This window comes from Limanda limanda, chromosome 13 (genome assembly GCF_963576545.1).
Source record: "Limanda limanda chromosome 13, fLimLim1.1, whole genome shotgun sequence".
Classification (NCBI taxonomy): domain Eukaryota; kingdom Metazoa; phylum Chordata; class Actinopteri; order Pleuronectiformes; family Pleuronectidae; genus Limanda; species Limanda limanda.
In genome coordinates this window covers 2634132-2649630 of record NC_083648.1, presented here as the reverse complement: position 1 = coordinate 2649630, position 15499 = coordinate 2634132, and the positions used below count along the sequence as shown (strand labels likewise).

The 15499-nt window shown below is 42.2% G+C and overlaps 1 protein-coding gene across 1 annotated transcript in view; it reads right to left on the bottom strand.

Annotated features, from left to right (window-relative positions):
• Positions 1-14848, bottom strand: part of esyt2a (extended synaptotagmin-like protein 2a) — a 32977-nt gene extending 18129 nt beyond the window's left edge. Inside the window, exons 1-6 of the mRNA XM_061083913.1 lie at positions 14748-14848; positions 13330-13717; positions 2707-2748; positions 1685-1819; positions 1071-1147; positions 509-581 (exon numbers count right to left, since the gene is read on the bottom strand). Of these exons, the coding sequence (XP_060939896.1) occupies positions 509-581; positions 1071-1147; positions 1685-1819; positions 2707-2748; positions 13330-13710 (708 nt within the window). The 5' untranslated portion in view covers positions 13711-13717; positions 14748-14848. The remainder of the gene's footprint in view (positions 1-508; positions 582-1070; positions 1148-1684; positions 1820-2706; positions 2749-13329; positions 13718-14747) is intronic.
• Between the last annotated feature and the right edge of the window lie 651 nt (positions 14849-15499).

Below are 15499 nucleotides of genomic sequence, written 5' to 3'. Positions count from 1 at the left end.
AGAGGAAAAGCAACGAGGGAAGAAATCATCCAACTCTATCACACATGAGCTCCAAGTTAACGTGTTTTTGCACCTGAACAGATTATTTCTTCGACAGCCAATGAAAAGCTGACAAAGATCCCGCGAAAGCAGCCATAAAGTTTGAGTCACACGCAAAAGACAAATGTTGACCCAATGTAAATCGTTCCACTTTCTCTCCCTCTCTGATCTCTGAACAGCAAACATGGCCTGATCCTGTGCCAACAGCCGAGCGGATAACGTCTTCTTTATCGGCCGCGGTGTCAACACATTATGTAAAAGCGTCTCTGGAGAGGTCACAGGTTAATATGGCGGTCACGGACAAATAACTGAGGACGACAACCTATAAAATCTCACATCTGTCTCTTTTATCATCCATCAGAGTTACAGTTGGTGAATGAGAAGTCAATTTATCTTTTTATCTCACAACCTTTGTCATAGAAAATCTGCCATTCAAATCACCGGCAGCGTTTTATCATTGGACTCATACCTGAATACTTTTGATCCCAGCTCTGCAATAGAACTTCTTGATGTCCACGTCAATCTCTGTGTTTCCGACAAAACTGAGAATTAAAAAATAAATGCAGTTAGAGAATTCATACAGTGTCATAGTGTGAAAGCAGGGAGAGAAAGAAACAAAGAAAAAAACAAAGAGGGGAAGAGGGAAATACTGAGCTTTTTCTTCTACATGAAATTAGATTTTCTGTTACATCTTAGTTTGGACTTTTGGACCAATCACAGGAAGTAGAGACAGCATTAAACAGTAGAAGAAGAAGAAGAAGCAGCTGCAGTCTTCATCTCCAACGGCATGTTTGAACCACGAGGACGTTCATTTGAACTAATGTGGAGTACTCTAGTTCTGTAGTACTGTGTAGTACTGTGTCTGAAGGTGCTGATGCTGGGAGTAATTCCATCACTATGTTACCATGGCAACCACATGAAGACAACAGTGGTCTCTTTATGGGATTTGATGACAATAATGAAAAATATTATAGATTTAAGCAGCTTCAGAAAGTATAGGAGAGTGAGATGCTTTGGTTTCAGCGTGTTACCTGATCTGCAGATCCATGATCACCTGCCTCTTGTCCACGTTCTCTGTGTAAACTTTCACCCCGTTCACTCTCAGCGGCTGCGGACACACAAGACATGAAGGAAACCGGTACGAGTGAGTGAACAGCTCTGAAATATCACTTCAACCTTTCTCTGTAGCAACAGTATAATTAAAGCTCTGCTCTGAAACATGAGCAAAATATGGGTCAGGATGTTCTTCAGGACGGAACAGAAAGAAACCCGGTGGTAAAAGAAGAGTAAAGCTTTTTCAGCTCCAGGACCTCGATGTTTGAAAAGAAAATACAGAGAACGAATTTAGAAACACACCAATAGAAGATCTGAACACCTACACTATGAGCAGCAGAGTTAAAGAGGCAACGCTGTAATATTGTACGTTTCAGGCAAACCACAACAGTATTTCAATAATAAAATAACTTGCAGATAACCCATCAGAGTGACCATTACATCTGCTTTTCTTATGGCTCTGTGAGAACTGCTGGTTCCATAGACAATAAACTACTCCTACTTTTCAGAAACTAAGCCAAAGTATCCCTGATCCAAATTCCCCAGCCTTATGCATTTGGATCCAGAGTCTGCTCGTGTGTCTTCTCATCACCTTGTCGCCCATGTCGATCTTGGTGAAGCAGAAGGAGCTGAGATGAGGGTTGGCGCCCTTCACCGCCGGCTCGATGGTCTCCCTGAACAGCTTGTCCACAAACTGGCAGATGAAAGGCCACATCTGCTTCACCGTCTGAGGAAGAGGAGAGAGAGAGAACAGGATTTTCATACATATACAACTGAAAGTCTTTGTGGACTTGTTGGAGACACTTCAGAGATTTATGTGGTAGTATATTGATTTGTATGAAATAAGAAACGGTGCAGAGATCAGGACGATTCTGTTCCTGTGATGTCTGCTCAGCAGGGGTAGAAGATTTCATAGCAGCTCCATGTGACCCCTTTCTAGATCGATGGAATATTCATAGCTCGTATTATATAGAAATATCTGCTTCTGAATATTGAAACTGATCTAAGTGATGTGGAGAAAATAATGACGTATAATATAACTTAAACGTCAAAATAATAGGCGAAAACTCAGAATATGTCACTAAAGATCAACGCTATGACATTAAAGTTAAATTAAACTTTTTTCAAACACTACCTGTGAATAGCCATAAAGACAAATCCAACGTGAACATCACTACATCGGATACAGAGAGTGCAAACTAATTTCTCTGGTCCATTTACTTTTTACAGGAAGTACTTTATGAGTACACATTTACAGTAAGTATCTCTCTCTCTCTCTCTCTCTCTGTTTCTCTCTACCACTCACTCTCTACCACTCTCCTCCCTCTCAGTACTGGGTCAGGGTCTAACCGTGCTCCAGATTCAGATGCTATTTATACACTACCTGTCTGCCTCTAGAGCTAACAGGCTAACAGCGGCTGATGTATCATAGAGACAGCGAGTGGGTGAGGATAGAGAGATGAAGGCAGTGAGTGAGAGTGTGTGTGTGTGTGTGCGTGTGCGTGTGTGTGTGTGTGTGTGTGTGTGTGTGTGAGTGTGCGTGTGTGTGTGAGTGTGTGAGTGTGTGAGAGTGTGCGTGTGTGTGTGCGTGTGAGTGAGTGTGTGTGTGTGTACCTTATTCAGCCACTCTACTCTTTCCACATCTGGATAATGGACCTGGAATTAAAAAAAAGACACAAAAGAGTTAGAATCATAGTTTAACAAAGAATTTCCCCATCAATGCCCTGAAGTAAATTCCAGGACTTTCCCATGATTCCTAGTTTGGTCATAATTGGATCGCAGGTCCAACAAAGTTATCGGGCGGTTCATAAAAAAAGTTTGCACATATGGAAATATAATTTGACAGAATAAACAGTGGAGAAAGAATGAGTTTAACATTTTATGTAAGAATGGTCTTAATTTAAGTTCAATATATGTTGTTGTATTTCTTTTTATTTATCGTTAATTATAGCAAATGTTACGGTTAAACCTTGAAATATCAAAATTCACTTACATTTCTATTTCATAAGGGTTTGATAACGACATCTCAGGAATCACTTAGATCATTTATCAGCAGATATTGGCGTATCAGAAATGTTTTGCTCCCTAGCATCTTCCTGTGACTCGTGACCGGTGTGATGAGGATTTTGATTAGTACCTTAATAAATGAATCGTGAAAAGTATCAATCACAAGCTGACACACTACACACAATGATTAAAACCTTTTTTGTCTCACGTCCAGTTGTTAGTCAATCCTGTAAACAACTGAATACTGTGGTTTTTTAAACACGTGCTACAGCGAGCGGATGCATCAACGTCCTGTGACAAACGATGGATATCTCACAGTGAGGAGAAGCAGAGGTGACCTGGTACAGAAGTGACACACTTGGAGGATTCGGCACAGACGCCTCGGCCTGCGGCACGGGAATGAGGCCAGAAACACATTGAATTTAAACCACAGGCTGAGGTTAGGAGAGAAGCTTCCTGCTCTGAACACAAACCAGAATGTCACTGAGTAGAGTTCCTACCTGTGCTCAGGCCCTGCAGTCTCTCTATGAAACCACATTTAAATTCTCTAGACCCAGGTTTATTTAATTGCACACACGCTAACACACACACCGGACTTTCTGGTTATGGTTTGGTAGAAGGCTCTCGCTCCCTGAGCATTCTACTGCAGAGTCGGGCGTCTTGTTTTACAGTTTGGTTTGAATACTTTTTCTCTGTTGTACAGACGTCACTCTGGTTTTAAAGAACCCTCCCGTCTCAGTAATTTGAGACAGGGGACGAATCTATTGTACCATGTGCTGGGCCTGGAGTCAGAAAACACTCGCACATCATCACCACATCTCTCGTGACGTCTTGAAGACACAAAGCAATAAGTGGCCACAAAGGAAAACGGGTGGTTAGGATCTGTTACAGCTCTGTGGCCAAACATGTAAATAGAACACAGATACTTGGTTGTGTTTGTTTATTCGAGGTGAAACTCGACATGAAGCCACAGTGACTGTAAATAAAGACGGACGACTTCACAGCTAAATGGATTTAAATGGTTTTGTATTTATATAGCGCTCTTCTAGTCTTGATGACCACTCAAAGCGCTTTACAGTACAGTTCTACATTCACCCATTCACACACACATTCATACAGTGCATCTATTCGCAGCATTCCCCATATTCTATGGGGGGGCCATTCAGGGTTCAGCATCTTGCCCAAGGACACTTCGGCATGCAGATGGTTCAGACTGGGGATCGAACCGCCGACCTTCAGGTTGGAGGACAACCACTCTACCCCTCAGCCACAGCCGCCCTAACTTTCACATAGTTTAACAAAAAGGCTTTATTGAAGATGACATTCAAATTTAAACTCCACAAGGACAGAGAAAGAAGTACATAGGAAGTAAAAGAAAAACTAACCCTAAACAAACAAAAAGGTGACTCCAGAAGCACAGCAGTTACTTTAGCTGTTAAACTTATAGTTCAATGTTATGTAAATCATTGAACAGCTCCAGTGTTTTTTCAAGTTCGGTTTGAATTAGTTATTTGATGACATAAAAAATAACTGAGACGCCCTGATTGACAGATGACACTGACTCGCAATCGGTGGAACCTTGACACAGCCGCTCCATCCTGCCCAGACTCGGTTCCAAAGGGCGTCACTGGCACAAGATGGCAGCGTTTCTATTCTGGATATTCTGACTTAATTTGTGGATAGTGGAATCGACCAACAGATGTGGCTGTGGTCCGTCCCTGCTCTGTGCATTGCTGCGTCTGTTGCAACGTGGCAATTAAAACGATATCATGGATCTGGAGACACGATCTTTCCAACTTGTGAGGGAAACAGTAGAGAAGCAGGAAGACTGAGTATATGACTAAAAAGGTGAATTCAAACTAAAAGAGCCAAATAGCAAATGATGTTCTTTCAAAAATAAAGTGAACAGGAAATAAGAAGGTCCTGACAGGCAGCTGATTATTGCAGATTAAAAGTCAAATTTATTTATTTATCCATGATATATAAGATTTTCTAAAACCTACAGAGAGACACAGAAAGGAAACTGAGACATTTCCTCATCAAACTGGGAACAGTTTCTCTTTTTCACAGCAACAGAAAAACCATAAACCATCAGTCTTTTTCCCTTTTTCCATCTGCTGTTGTTGGGAAATCTGAAAGCTCTGGTCCTGCTCAGTAGAACAGCGCCCCCCCCTCCTGCAGTGCATCTTCTTCCTGGATCATATTTCATCTGCCTGTAGCAACACGCCCACACCAGCACAGACCCTTGCTCTCTTTTCCTTTTTATTGCAGCTCTGTTTTCAGCCTGGACGCCGCCTAACCTCAAAACCAGCTTTTGGATCTGACTCACTGCAAAGACGTGTGTCTCCTGCCGGGCCCTCGGGTTCGGGACGAGACATTTCTGAGTTCATGTAAAAGATCAGGAACCAATGGGTGATCGTACTCGACAGGAGCATCCCTTCCTTTAATGTGTGTGTGGGTGTGTGTGTGTGTGTGGGTGTGTGTGTGTGTGTGTCAGGAGGGTAAGACTCACAGTTCAACTATGTAACAGCTGAGTGGAAATCCTAACCTCCCTTTTCCAGCCACACCCCCGACAAAAAGAGTGTGTGTGTGTGTGTGAGGGCGAGACTGATGTGGAATTTTTTGCCGATGCCAATATTAAGTAGTAAAGAAACTTACTAATTGGACTAAATATTAAACAGGAAAATATTGGTAAAGACTCCTCAGATGTTGGTATCGAACAGTTACAGCAAAGAAATGGAATTCAGGCTTGATATTTGTCAGTTTAACCACAAACTGTATTATAAGGAGACATTGAGAAGAATCATAAATGTAAATATTTGTCTGTTTTGTAAAATAGAAGTTTTCAGATATAGGCAAACACACACACTGGTGCCGATAAGTCAGTGAAAGGCTCATCAAGAAATATTACCAGGCAACCAATGAATCGGTCAGGTTCTTATTTAAAGAACAACTGACAAAGGTGCATTTTCTGTCATAACTTGCAGAATAAATAAGCAACAAAATCCGGCTGTCAACTTTCTCCCTGCAGAAATCTCTGGACATCTTCAAGAACCTCCTCAAACACCACAGGCTCACCAAGGCCAGTTAACGCTCCACCCTTTCACTCGTGCTGTTTATCATACGGTGTATTGATTCTCTTGAAAGGAGCTATACAAGCTCAATTTATTATTGCTATTATTAGAGATCCTCCTTTTCAAGGTGACAGCCAACACAACAAGGAGAGCTGCTTCCTTCAGACTGCAGAAAGGAGCTGAAGGGCCCAGGAACCAGAAAACCTGCACAAAGAGACAGTTGCTCACTGCTGCTGTGCTCCCGTCTATATTTAGTCTCAAAGAAAGAGAGAGAGAGACCGTGGAGGACGTGAGGAGGACACACTGCACATCCAGGAAACGTGCTCCTGTGTGCTTAAGGATGGAAAGATATGAAATATGATTACACAGCCGACCACAGCCCGTCTGTAGTCGGCTTCTGTCTACTGCGACATTTTATTAAAGTGGGTTTTATAGATGTTCAAATCTAAAATGATGAAAAGCCTCTGTGGGGTGTTGCATCCCCTGTTGTTGCATTACATTTAGGGCTGGGCAAGTTAACTCGTTTTAATCGAGTTAACTCAAGTGATGAGTTAACTGGATTGTTTATCTGCCAATTATTTTCTTTTTTCCTGTTCTGCAGCAGTCAGCAACAGACTTTCACAAAATAAAAGCCTGACTTTCACAATAAAACAATAAATAATCAAACCTGAGTTAATGCGAGATAAAATAATTAATCGAGTTAACTCATCACTTGAGTTAACTCGATTAAAACGAGTTAACTTGCCCAGCCCTAAATAAATTGTAATAATGCCATCTCATAATGAGCACATAGTGGTGTCAATTATACCACATGATGCTGATATGCTGGTTGGTAAATCTCAAAAGGCTGTGGATCTTGACTCTTATCTTACGGGAGCCAAAAGTTTCCACATCTGATGACGTTGTTGTCTGACTTCCTAGAGACTTATCTCGATCCATCACCCAGATTGTGGCGGCCGAGAGCGACTCTTGCATCGTGTCGTTTTCAATTTGGTTACAGATACTTAGTAGTTCAAGAAACTCAGATCAGCAAATATCTATGAAATTAACTCATCATTATATTGTTTTGAGTTGCAGCAGCATACTACTGTTCGCTATGATGGAAATTACATGGCATATACAATAGAGATTCCAAACATGGCACAAGCAACTGAACTCATAGCATCTGATAATCTAGTAGATTTCACTCCATATTATAGTTATACTCCCAAGGATGTGACATATGTCCCTACAAAATATTATTTGGGAGATGTGCTTGGGCTACACAGAGCCTCATCTGATGGACTGTAAAAGGCGCACTGTTTAATGTGTTTGCCACAAACTGTGCTTCTTGACCGTCAATTTTGTTGTTTCATGAGTCTTTCTTCTTCAGATGAACAATCAATTAGCAGTCAGATACCGATGCTTCAGGATACTGCATGTTCTTTTGTGATTCAGGACGCAATTGAGTCAAGGGTCATATCATTTTGGCCGTTTTTTCATTTTGTTTTGTTTATGGGCCATGCACTTTTCATTCAGCATGGTTATTTGTATTATGTTGTGTGTTGTATAGACCAGTCTGCTGTCATCTTAATATGTTAGATATGAAGCAGCAGGTTCTGCCCTGCAATGAAAATAAAATCTTAAATTGGGAAGTTGTGCAAATGGTCTTGCTCTTAAAATAAGGCAAATAATCTTGTCACTGCCCTGGGTTTAATTGTAAAACATTGTTATACTCTGTTTCTGGTTCATTCTAGCTCAAAATTAGCTGGTATATCTAATCAAGAAAAAGTAAGGCATACTTTCTTAAAATGAGATAATTTTTCTAATCAAAACATGCTTGACAAGATTAATATTCTTTTTGAGCAAAAAAAAGAGATAAAAATAAGACTTATTTTCTTGATACAAGGCATTTTTTACTTTCTTGAAATTCCTTTTTTGCAGTGCACACAGCAGAGAGGTTGCCAACATTTAAATTCAAATCTATTCAAAGTACAGTGGGACAGAGGACTGGACACTGGGAGGCGTGCAGGTGAAAGCAGCACAAGGCCGTTCTGTTCCTCCACATTGTTCCCCCCCCCCCCGCTGCTGCAGAGCCCGGCCCTTTGGCACATCACAGGAACAGGGAGGCCCCACCCAACGCCGAGTCACACGAGTACACGGAGACCGAGAGAGGGAGGAGGAGGAGGAAGAGAGGGGGGGGGAACCTCAGAGACACAGTTACCCTGCGGTTTTATAACTTTCCAAACTGTTTTATGAGTTGTTTTGTTTTTAGCAGAGAGAGGACGATGGCAGAGTCCGACTGTGTGAACGTTCGGCTGCCGAGGGAAAAGGTTTAGCTGAGCTTGACTCAACGTTTCCTGCTTCAGTGACACACATCCACACCTAGAAACTGTCCAGTACAACCACACAGCCACACTGACTCACACAGCAACACAACAATCCAGACACGTCAGCAATTAGAGATTCCAGAACTAATACTGCTGTGTAGCAGTTCTGCTGAAAAATGAACTTGTCCTGATATTGCTGGTCAATCATCTGACTGACTAGTTCTGTTTTGCACATTAAAAGTAATTAACAAATATAAAATATATGTTGTGCACATTAAGACACACATATATTCACACATACACACGATTTTAAAGTAAACAAAAGCTGGTGCGGACGAGGCAGGAAGTTAAAAGTTTGTAGAAAGACACAGAAAGCTAAAGGCAACTTTTACAAACACAACAATAAAGAAATGAACACCACAAGGAAAAGAGAAGAAACATATTTACGCACATGCTGCATATGTCATTATTTCTTATTTTACTTGTACAATGTGCAACACTACAACTGGGAGTTACCAATGTTTGTTTAAGATTTTTAATTTAAAGTAAACCACAATAACGACTGATGAAGAATACTTTAAACTCCACCCGAACAACAGCAGCACATATTTAATCACATGATGAGTGGAACATAATAGAAGACGCGATCTGGGTCAGGGAAGAACTCATCCAAATAAAAATCTAGATCTAGTGGATTTAAATATAGTTTCATGGGCGTTGAGGTTTCTACTCTAGTGCCATTTCAGTTGTCATTGTTTTCTTACACTAGAGGATTGGTTGAAATCCAAAAAACACAATCACACACTCATGAATAAATACACAGACATCACTGCAGCCCTGTGTAAAGTATATATGTGGGACGTCATGGATTTACATTACAATGCAACCTTTAATTTGTGTGTTTTGTTGTTGTGTGCTCTGCTGTCACTTCTCCTGATGAGGTCAAATGTGATAAATCAATCACAATCCAAAGTACTGATAAACTCAATGATACTTTTATCACTTTAACTGTAACGATAAACTCAACATAACAAACAGGAGTTTAAAGAGTCCTGGTGGCCTTAGCTCATAGAATATACAGCCAACAATTAGATCAATATAAAAATGTTCATATCAGTCGATATCGATGATGATAAATCATAAATGTTTAAAGACAGATTGTTACTCCTGAGTGAAGGTTGAGCTTTTAAACTCTTCAGCATCAACTATGTGTCACAGCTCCTCACTGAGCTCACAAGGCAGGAACAATATGTGGATATAAACTCAACCATTGATGCAAAAAATACTGCAGTAATTATTATCATTATTATTAATTTAAATGCAGATTTAGGAAAATAAGAGCTGACAAGTAAAGGCAAAAATGCAAGCCACAAACAACTGTTGACCTTACAATGACCCGTACAATGCTTAAAATAAGGAATATGAATAGTCTCAGATTCTGTGAAACATCTGAGACATATCTTCGGTGGTAGATTCATGTTCCTGTTTATTCTACAGAGTTATCTTGGTTATTGTCGTGACTCATGAAGGAGACGGTTCCTCGTTAAACTCAGTCTCCACTTTTAAATAGTCAGTGAGACCAACAGCACAGTGTTTTTGTCCTGAAAAGGTCTTTGCTGGTGCAGATTTGTGCGTGTCTGGCAGCCGTGAGGAAGTTGTGCAGTGTCAGTTTGTCCTCAGAAGAACAACCGTACCATTACCGCAGGGATTCTTGGCCAGCGAGCGATGATCCGCTGCCCACACGGCCCATCAAGCCTCATTCCAGGCATATTTACAGAGAGAGCCAAGACAGAGAGACGACAGGCTCGAAGGACTACATCGCACATGTGGTTCATTTTGTTGATTTTACATGTTGACAACGTTTTTAACCACAATTTTCTATGGGGTCTGCCACTAAAGGTGAATCTTGTATCTTAAAACAACACCATCCAACTTTCTTTACTTGAAGCAGCTTCAAACATTCGACTCTGAACGTTGAGGAAGTTTCCTCCTTCTCTCCCTGAGCGTCTGTGCTCTGTGACTCTGGTGAGTGGGTTCCATCTCCTGTGAGAAGAGCTGACTCAGGGTCACAGCTTCAACTGTCACAACCAGCTCCAGCTGAAGAGTGAAGCTGAACTGAGATCAGTTAAAAAGACTCTGAAGTTATTAAAAAACAATATTCAGCAGGAATCCTTTTAAACTATCATGGGTAATATCCAGCGTTGAGTTGAGTTTGGGTTCAGGGAGTGGGACGACAAAAATCGTATCAGTTCCCATCCCTTTCATTGTTCCCTCTGAATTTGAGGGAAAGCATTTAATTTGTCATTAACTAAAATGGGAAAGGAATCAATCAAAAAGTCTATTTCATCAGAAATGCCTCCCATACAGCTGAATCTGCTTGGTCAGGCATAGGCGACTATACCAAACCGATCTGAAACCACGTCTGTAAACTATGTTCGTTTCAATTAAGTTTCTTTTCCCAGAGTTCAATTCTTCTTCTTCGCTGCTCCATAACTACAGTGGTGCCACTAAGTAAGTTAGTACTGTTTTTAGAGCAGTGAAGAACAAGCGATTTCTGATTTCCTTTAAATAATGTTTGGAAGTTTTACAGACTAAACATTTAATGTCACTCCTGTGTCGGCCAGAAACTAGATAGCGTGGTTTTGATTCAGTTAAAGAACAAAATAAAGACTTTCAATGAGCTTCTAGTCATTGAGTTTTGAGGTTAGTCTGCCGGAGGTTGAAAGATAAAGTATCTTGTATGAAGGACAGGACACACAATGTGTCCCAGGGGTCAAAGTTCACCGCTGATTGTTTGGCCCAGTTGCTGATTATTAATCCCTTGACATCCTTTCACCGATTTCTCAATTTCCCTCTGATCAGCCAAACAAAGAGCTGTCAATTAGCACCGTCACATCCAAATGCTACGAGTCACGTTGTTTGAGGATTAAAACATCTGTGAACATCTGTGAAACAAACAAGCAGCCTCCCGGACAAAGACTCGACCGACTCCCAACACGACAACTGGGCAGCTGCTGTGTGTCTTTCTGCTTTTTGCTGAGCACCACTTCTCTCAAGGTCTGTGTGATAATGGATGTGTTGATGGGATGATCTGCGATGGGGTGGGGTGAGGGGTGGGGGGGGCTGTGTGTGTCTGCCTGGCATCCTGCCAACCTCTCACCACTTTTTCCTGCATCATCGTCGATTACGTGAAAATGTCGCTGCAGAACAGAGGCCTTTCATCTCCATCACAGAGGCAGCTGTAAACCTCACAAGACTGGAAATGGATAATTGAAGATTTGTGTGGTTTCTAAAAGGTTGAAATGCTGCATAACTGAAGGTTTAGAAACTGTTATAGTTCCTGAAAGAGGTCAGTGGTAGTGATGTGTCATTCCATTGATTTCCTGTCTGATTTGATATCAAGTAAAACTCAGGCTGGTATCATGAATATGATATTTTTGACAATAGCACACCCTCTGTAGAGACAAACATAGTGGATGTTTTACAATAAAATCTTCCTGCTGAGCTACGGACCCGAGCAGAATCTAATCCTGTTGGAAACACAGATGCCTTCTCAGACCTCAGACAGGCAGCTTCAGCATGTTGAAGGTCTCCACGCCGTGTTCTCTCTGTGACGACCACGCCAAACCAAAGGGGTGAATACAGGAAGTGACAAGTAGCACAGGTGTGATGACCCTGCTGCTTCACACTGCCGGCCTGTGGAGGCCTGAGGCTCGACAGGGCCATGTGTGAATTATTCATAACCCAGCTACACCCTCTGGCAGATGACGGGATGGAAGTCATCATAAAGAGTCGAGCTCAGGGTGGAACGTGACGAGCAGCGGAGTTTGTTTTCTGTCGCTTGGGACCTAATGTTGTGACATAAGGGGAAACCAGCCATCTATCAGCTATTACTTGTCTCCATTTGTTGGCAGCTACTCTGCCCAAACATTCCTTTGGTGGTGACTGAAGTGAAAATGTGAGCGTAAGTCACCAATTTCAAATCCGGTAGGACTGACTGGCAAGTCTTGAGACAGGTATTACGGTGTAGCTAAAGTTCCCAATGCACGTGAACACCTCACGTGCAGGAGTAAAAAAATACTGATGCCGATATATCAGCAAATGTATAAAAAATACAAGTATAACCAAATACATAGAGCCGGCAATAAAGCAACACAAGGCAGTTTTTATGCTTTACGCTTTAAAATCATTTTGATAATGCACTGACTTATAAAAGGGAGGTCTGTCATTGCCACAGCGCCCCCTAGAGGCCTGGAGCTACACTATGTAACCCTGGAGTTCGGTGCTGGAACATTACAACCTGCTTTACATCACACACCAACAACCTGAGGCAGCTGACGATAGGAGACAGCTAGCTCGCCATTCTCATTGTGGACATCACGACATCTCCGTTAGCTTGTCAATGAAAATGCACGTGAATTACCCGTCATACCTGTAGGGGGAGCCAGAGTAGCTGAGAGCGAATCTGGCGTTGTGTCTCTTTTAGAAAATAACCATAAATGTACATATTTCTTGCAGCTTTGATATTGGCCGATATCGGCAAACATATAAACGCTGATATGTCTGTGAAAGGCTCATATTGTTTACCAGTGTTGAATGAAACATCATTGTGGCTTGAATTAGACCAGAGCTACTCTGGAGTTTCCCATGGAAAAGTATTTGTATCGTCAGTGGGAAGACATGGCAGCTAATTCAATTACCCCCCTCAGTCCGTTTGGCAGGCAACCAGTCGGTGATGACATCCCACATGGAGGCTTGAGAGGTGGAGCTTTAAACCGGAGTCAAATTACCAAAGCAGCTGGGACAAGCCAGTGATTACACTGGGAACATAACGAGGGTTGACTCACCCACGGTGGCAGCTCAGTCGTAGGCACGCTCTGCTTCGTGGCTTTCTCCTCGTGGTCCATGAACGCTAAGGCACGGTTGATCCTGTAGTCCTGAGCGCCGTGGTTCTTCCTCCAGTAGAACAACGCCGCCAGTCCGATCAGAACCCAGCTGAAGCTGAACTCAAAGTACCCCAGGATGTAGATGGGCAGGATGAGGGCGAAGGTCTTGGCAAACTTGATCCACATCTGGGTGACGTCTGTCAGGGACGACTGCGGCGGGTCTCCCAGCTCCTGTGGAGCCAGCGGCGGGCCCATGCCGGACCTCACCGGGCTGCTGGGCGCCGCCACCGGTCCGTTCGCCCCCCCGCCTGGCACCGCCGAACCCTCCATCCTGTTGCTCATTTCCCCTCTGGAACGACAGATAAGGAATCCTTTGAGATTCAGCACAAGCATTCACTTGGTTTTTTCGTAGTTTTTAAAAGGTCAAAGGTCAAGGTGGCCTCATAAACTATATTTTTCTGTGATATCTGAAATCTCAGTTTGAGGGAGTGTCATCGAATTTGGGAAAAACATTCATTTAGACTCAAGAGGTTGAAAAATCTGAATTCCTCCTCCTTCCTACAGAATAAACCAGGATGTGATTAGAAACCTGATTAAAAACAACTTATAGCAAATCTCAAACTATGTAATATTTATCAAAAGAGAAGATAAGAGGTGAAGATATTGGTTATTTAACTTTAGTGGTTGAAAGGTAATTTGACTAAATTCTAAATTAAAATCAACATTAGTTACTTTGCATTGTGTTTACTTAGGCTGGGTGTGATCGAATATTTACTTATTCTACATAAGTTTACTTTTCACATCCACTCAGGCTGCAGGCTGAGCAGCTCATACAAAACCCCGTTGCAAAATTCTCCACTTCTTGTTACCTCGAGTCCCGGGAAAACAGGAAGCAGCTGGAAGTGGGAAAAATGGAGACGAATGCATCGGGAGAATTCACTCTTTAATTCGGCATATTTCCGAAACGGCTACACGTAAGTTTAACGGTAATATTTTCACTTTGAAAACTGCCTCAGCCGTTGGCCCCGCGACCTCCCGCAACCGCGACGGTGCGTGTCAACAAGTGCGGGACGGTTGTTAAAGTTGATGTTTTCACCGAAATGCGTGATGCTAGGTGCGGGATTAAATGCGCCGAACTAAAGACCATCGACGGTTCAATCCGAAAGTTGCTTTAGTTCCTGGCTTCCATAGCTTGAAATGCTCCCTTTACGCGTTGCAACCTCAAAGTGCCGGATCTTCCAACGGAGTCTGGCGTGACGTTCTTCCCAAAGTGACACGTATCGCTGGGACGACTTCAGCCGCTTCACAGGAACCAAACTCCGGCCACACAACACCAACTTCCCCGCCCTCCTCCGGAGCTCCGGTGCTCCTCCACTCACCGCGGTCCGCCTGCCACCTCCGGTCCTCCGGCTGAATAAAGACAGATTCACTCCGGCAACCGAGTCCTCGCATACCGGGCAGCGAGTGTGTGACAGCCCGCCTCCTTCTGCACATCCTGCCGCGGCCACCAGGGGCGCCACCGGCCGCAGGAAGCTGTCATCGCCCGGAACGAGGTCAGCTCCGGCGGGGAGGGAGATTCCAAACACCGGGGCCACGGCGAGCTCCAGCGCCACCTGGCGGAGAACAACTTCCCCCGCTTCCTGGAGAGAAAACGGAATGTTGTTATTATTAAAAATGACAAAACTCGAGTTAAATAATTACAATTAAGTATCAGGCTCTGAGGGGAGACGATATATATATAAAAATATTACGAGAATAACGTCAGAATATTACAATAAAATCAGAATATTACAAGAATAAAGTCAGAATATTACAATAAAATCAGAATATTACATAAAATCACATTATTACAAGAATAAACTCAGAATATTACAAGAATAAAGTCAGAATATTACATAAAATCAAAACTATTAAAAGAGTAAAGCTAGAATATTACAAGAATAAAGTCAGAATATTACAAGAATAAAGTCAGAATATCAAAAAGAATCACAATATTACGATAATAAAGTCAGAATATTACAGGAATAAAGTCAGAATATTGCAATAAAATCATAATATTACAAGACTAAAGTCAGAATATTACAATTAAATTAAAAATATTAAAATAATAAAGCTAGAATATTACAAGAAT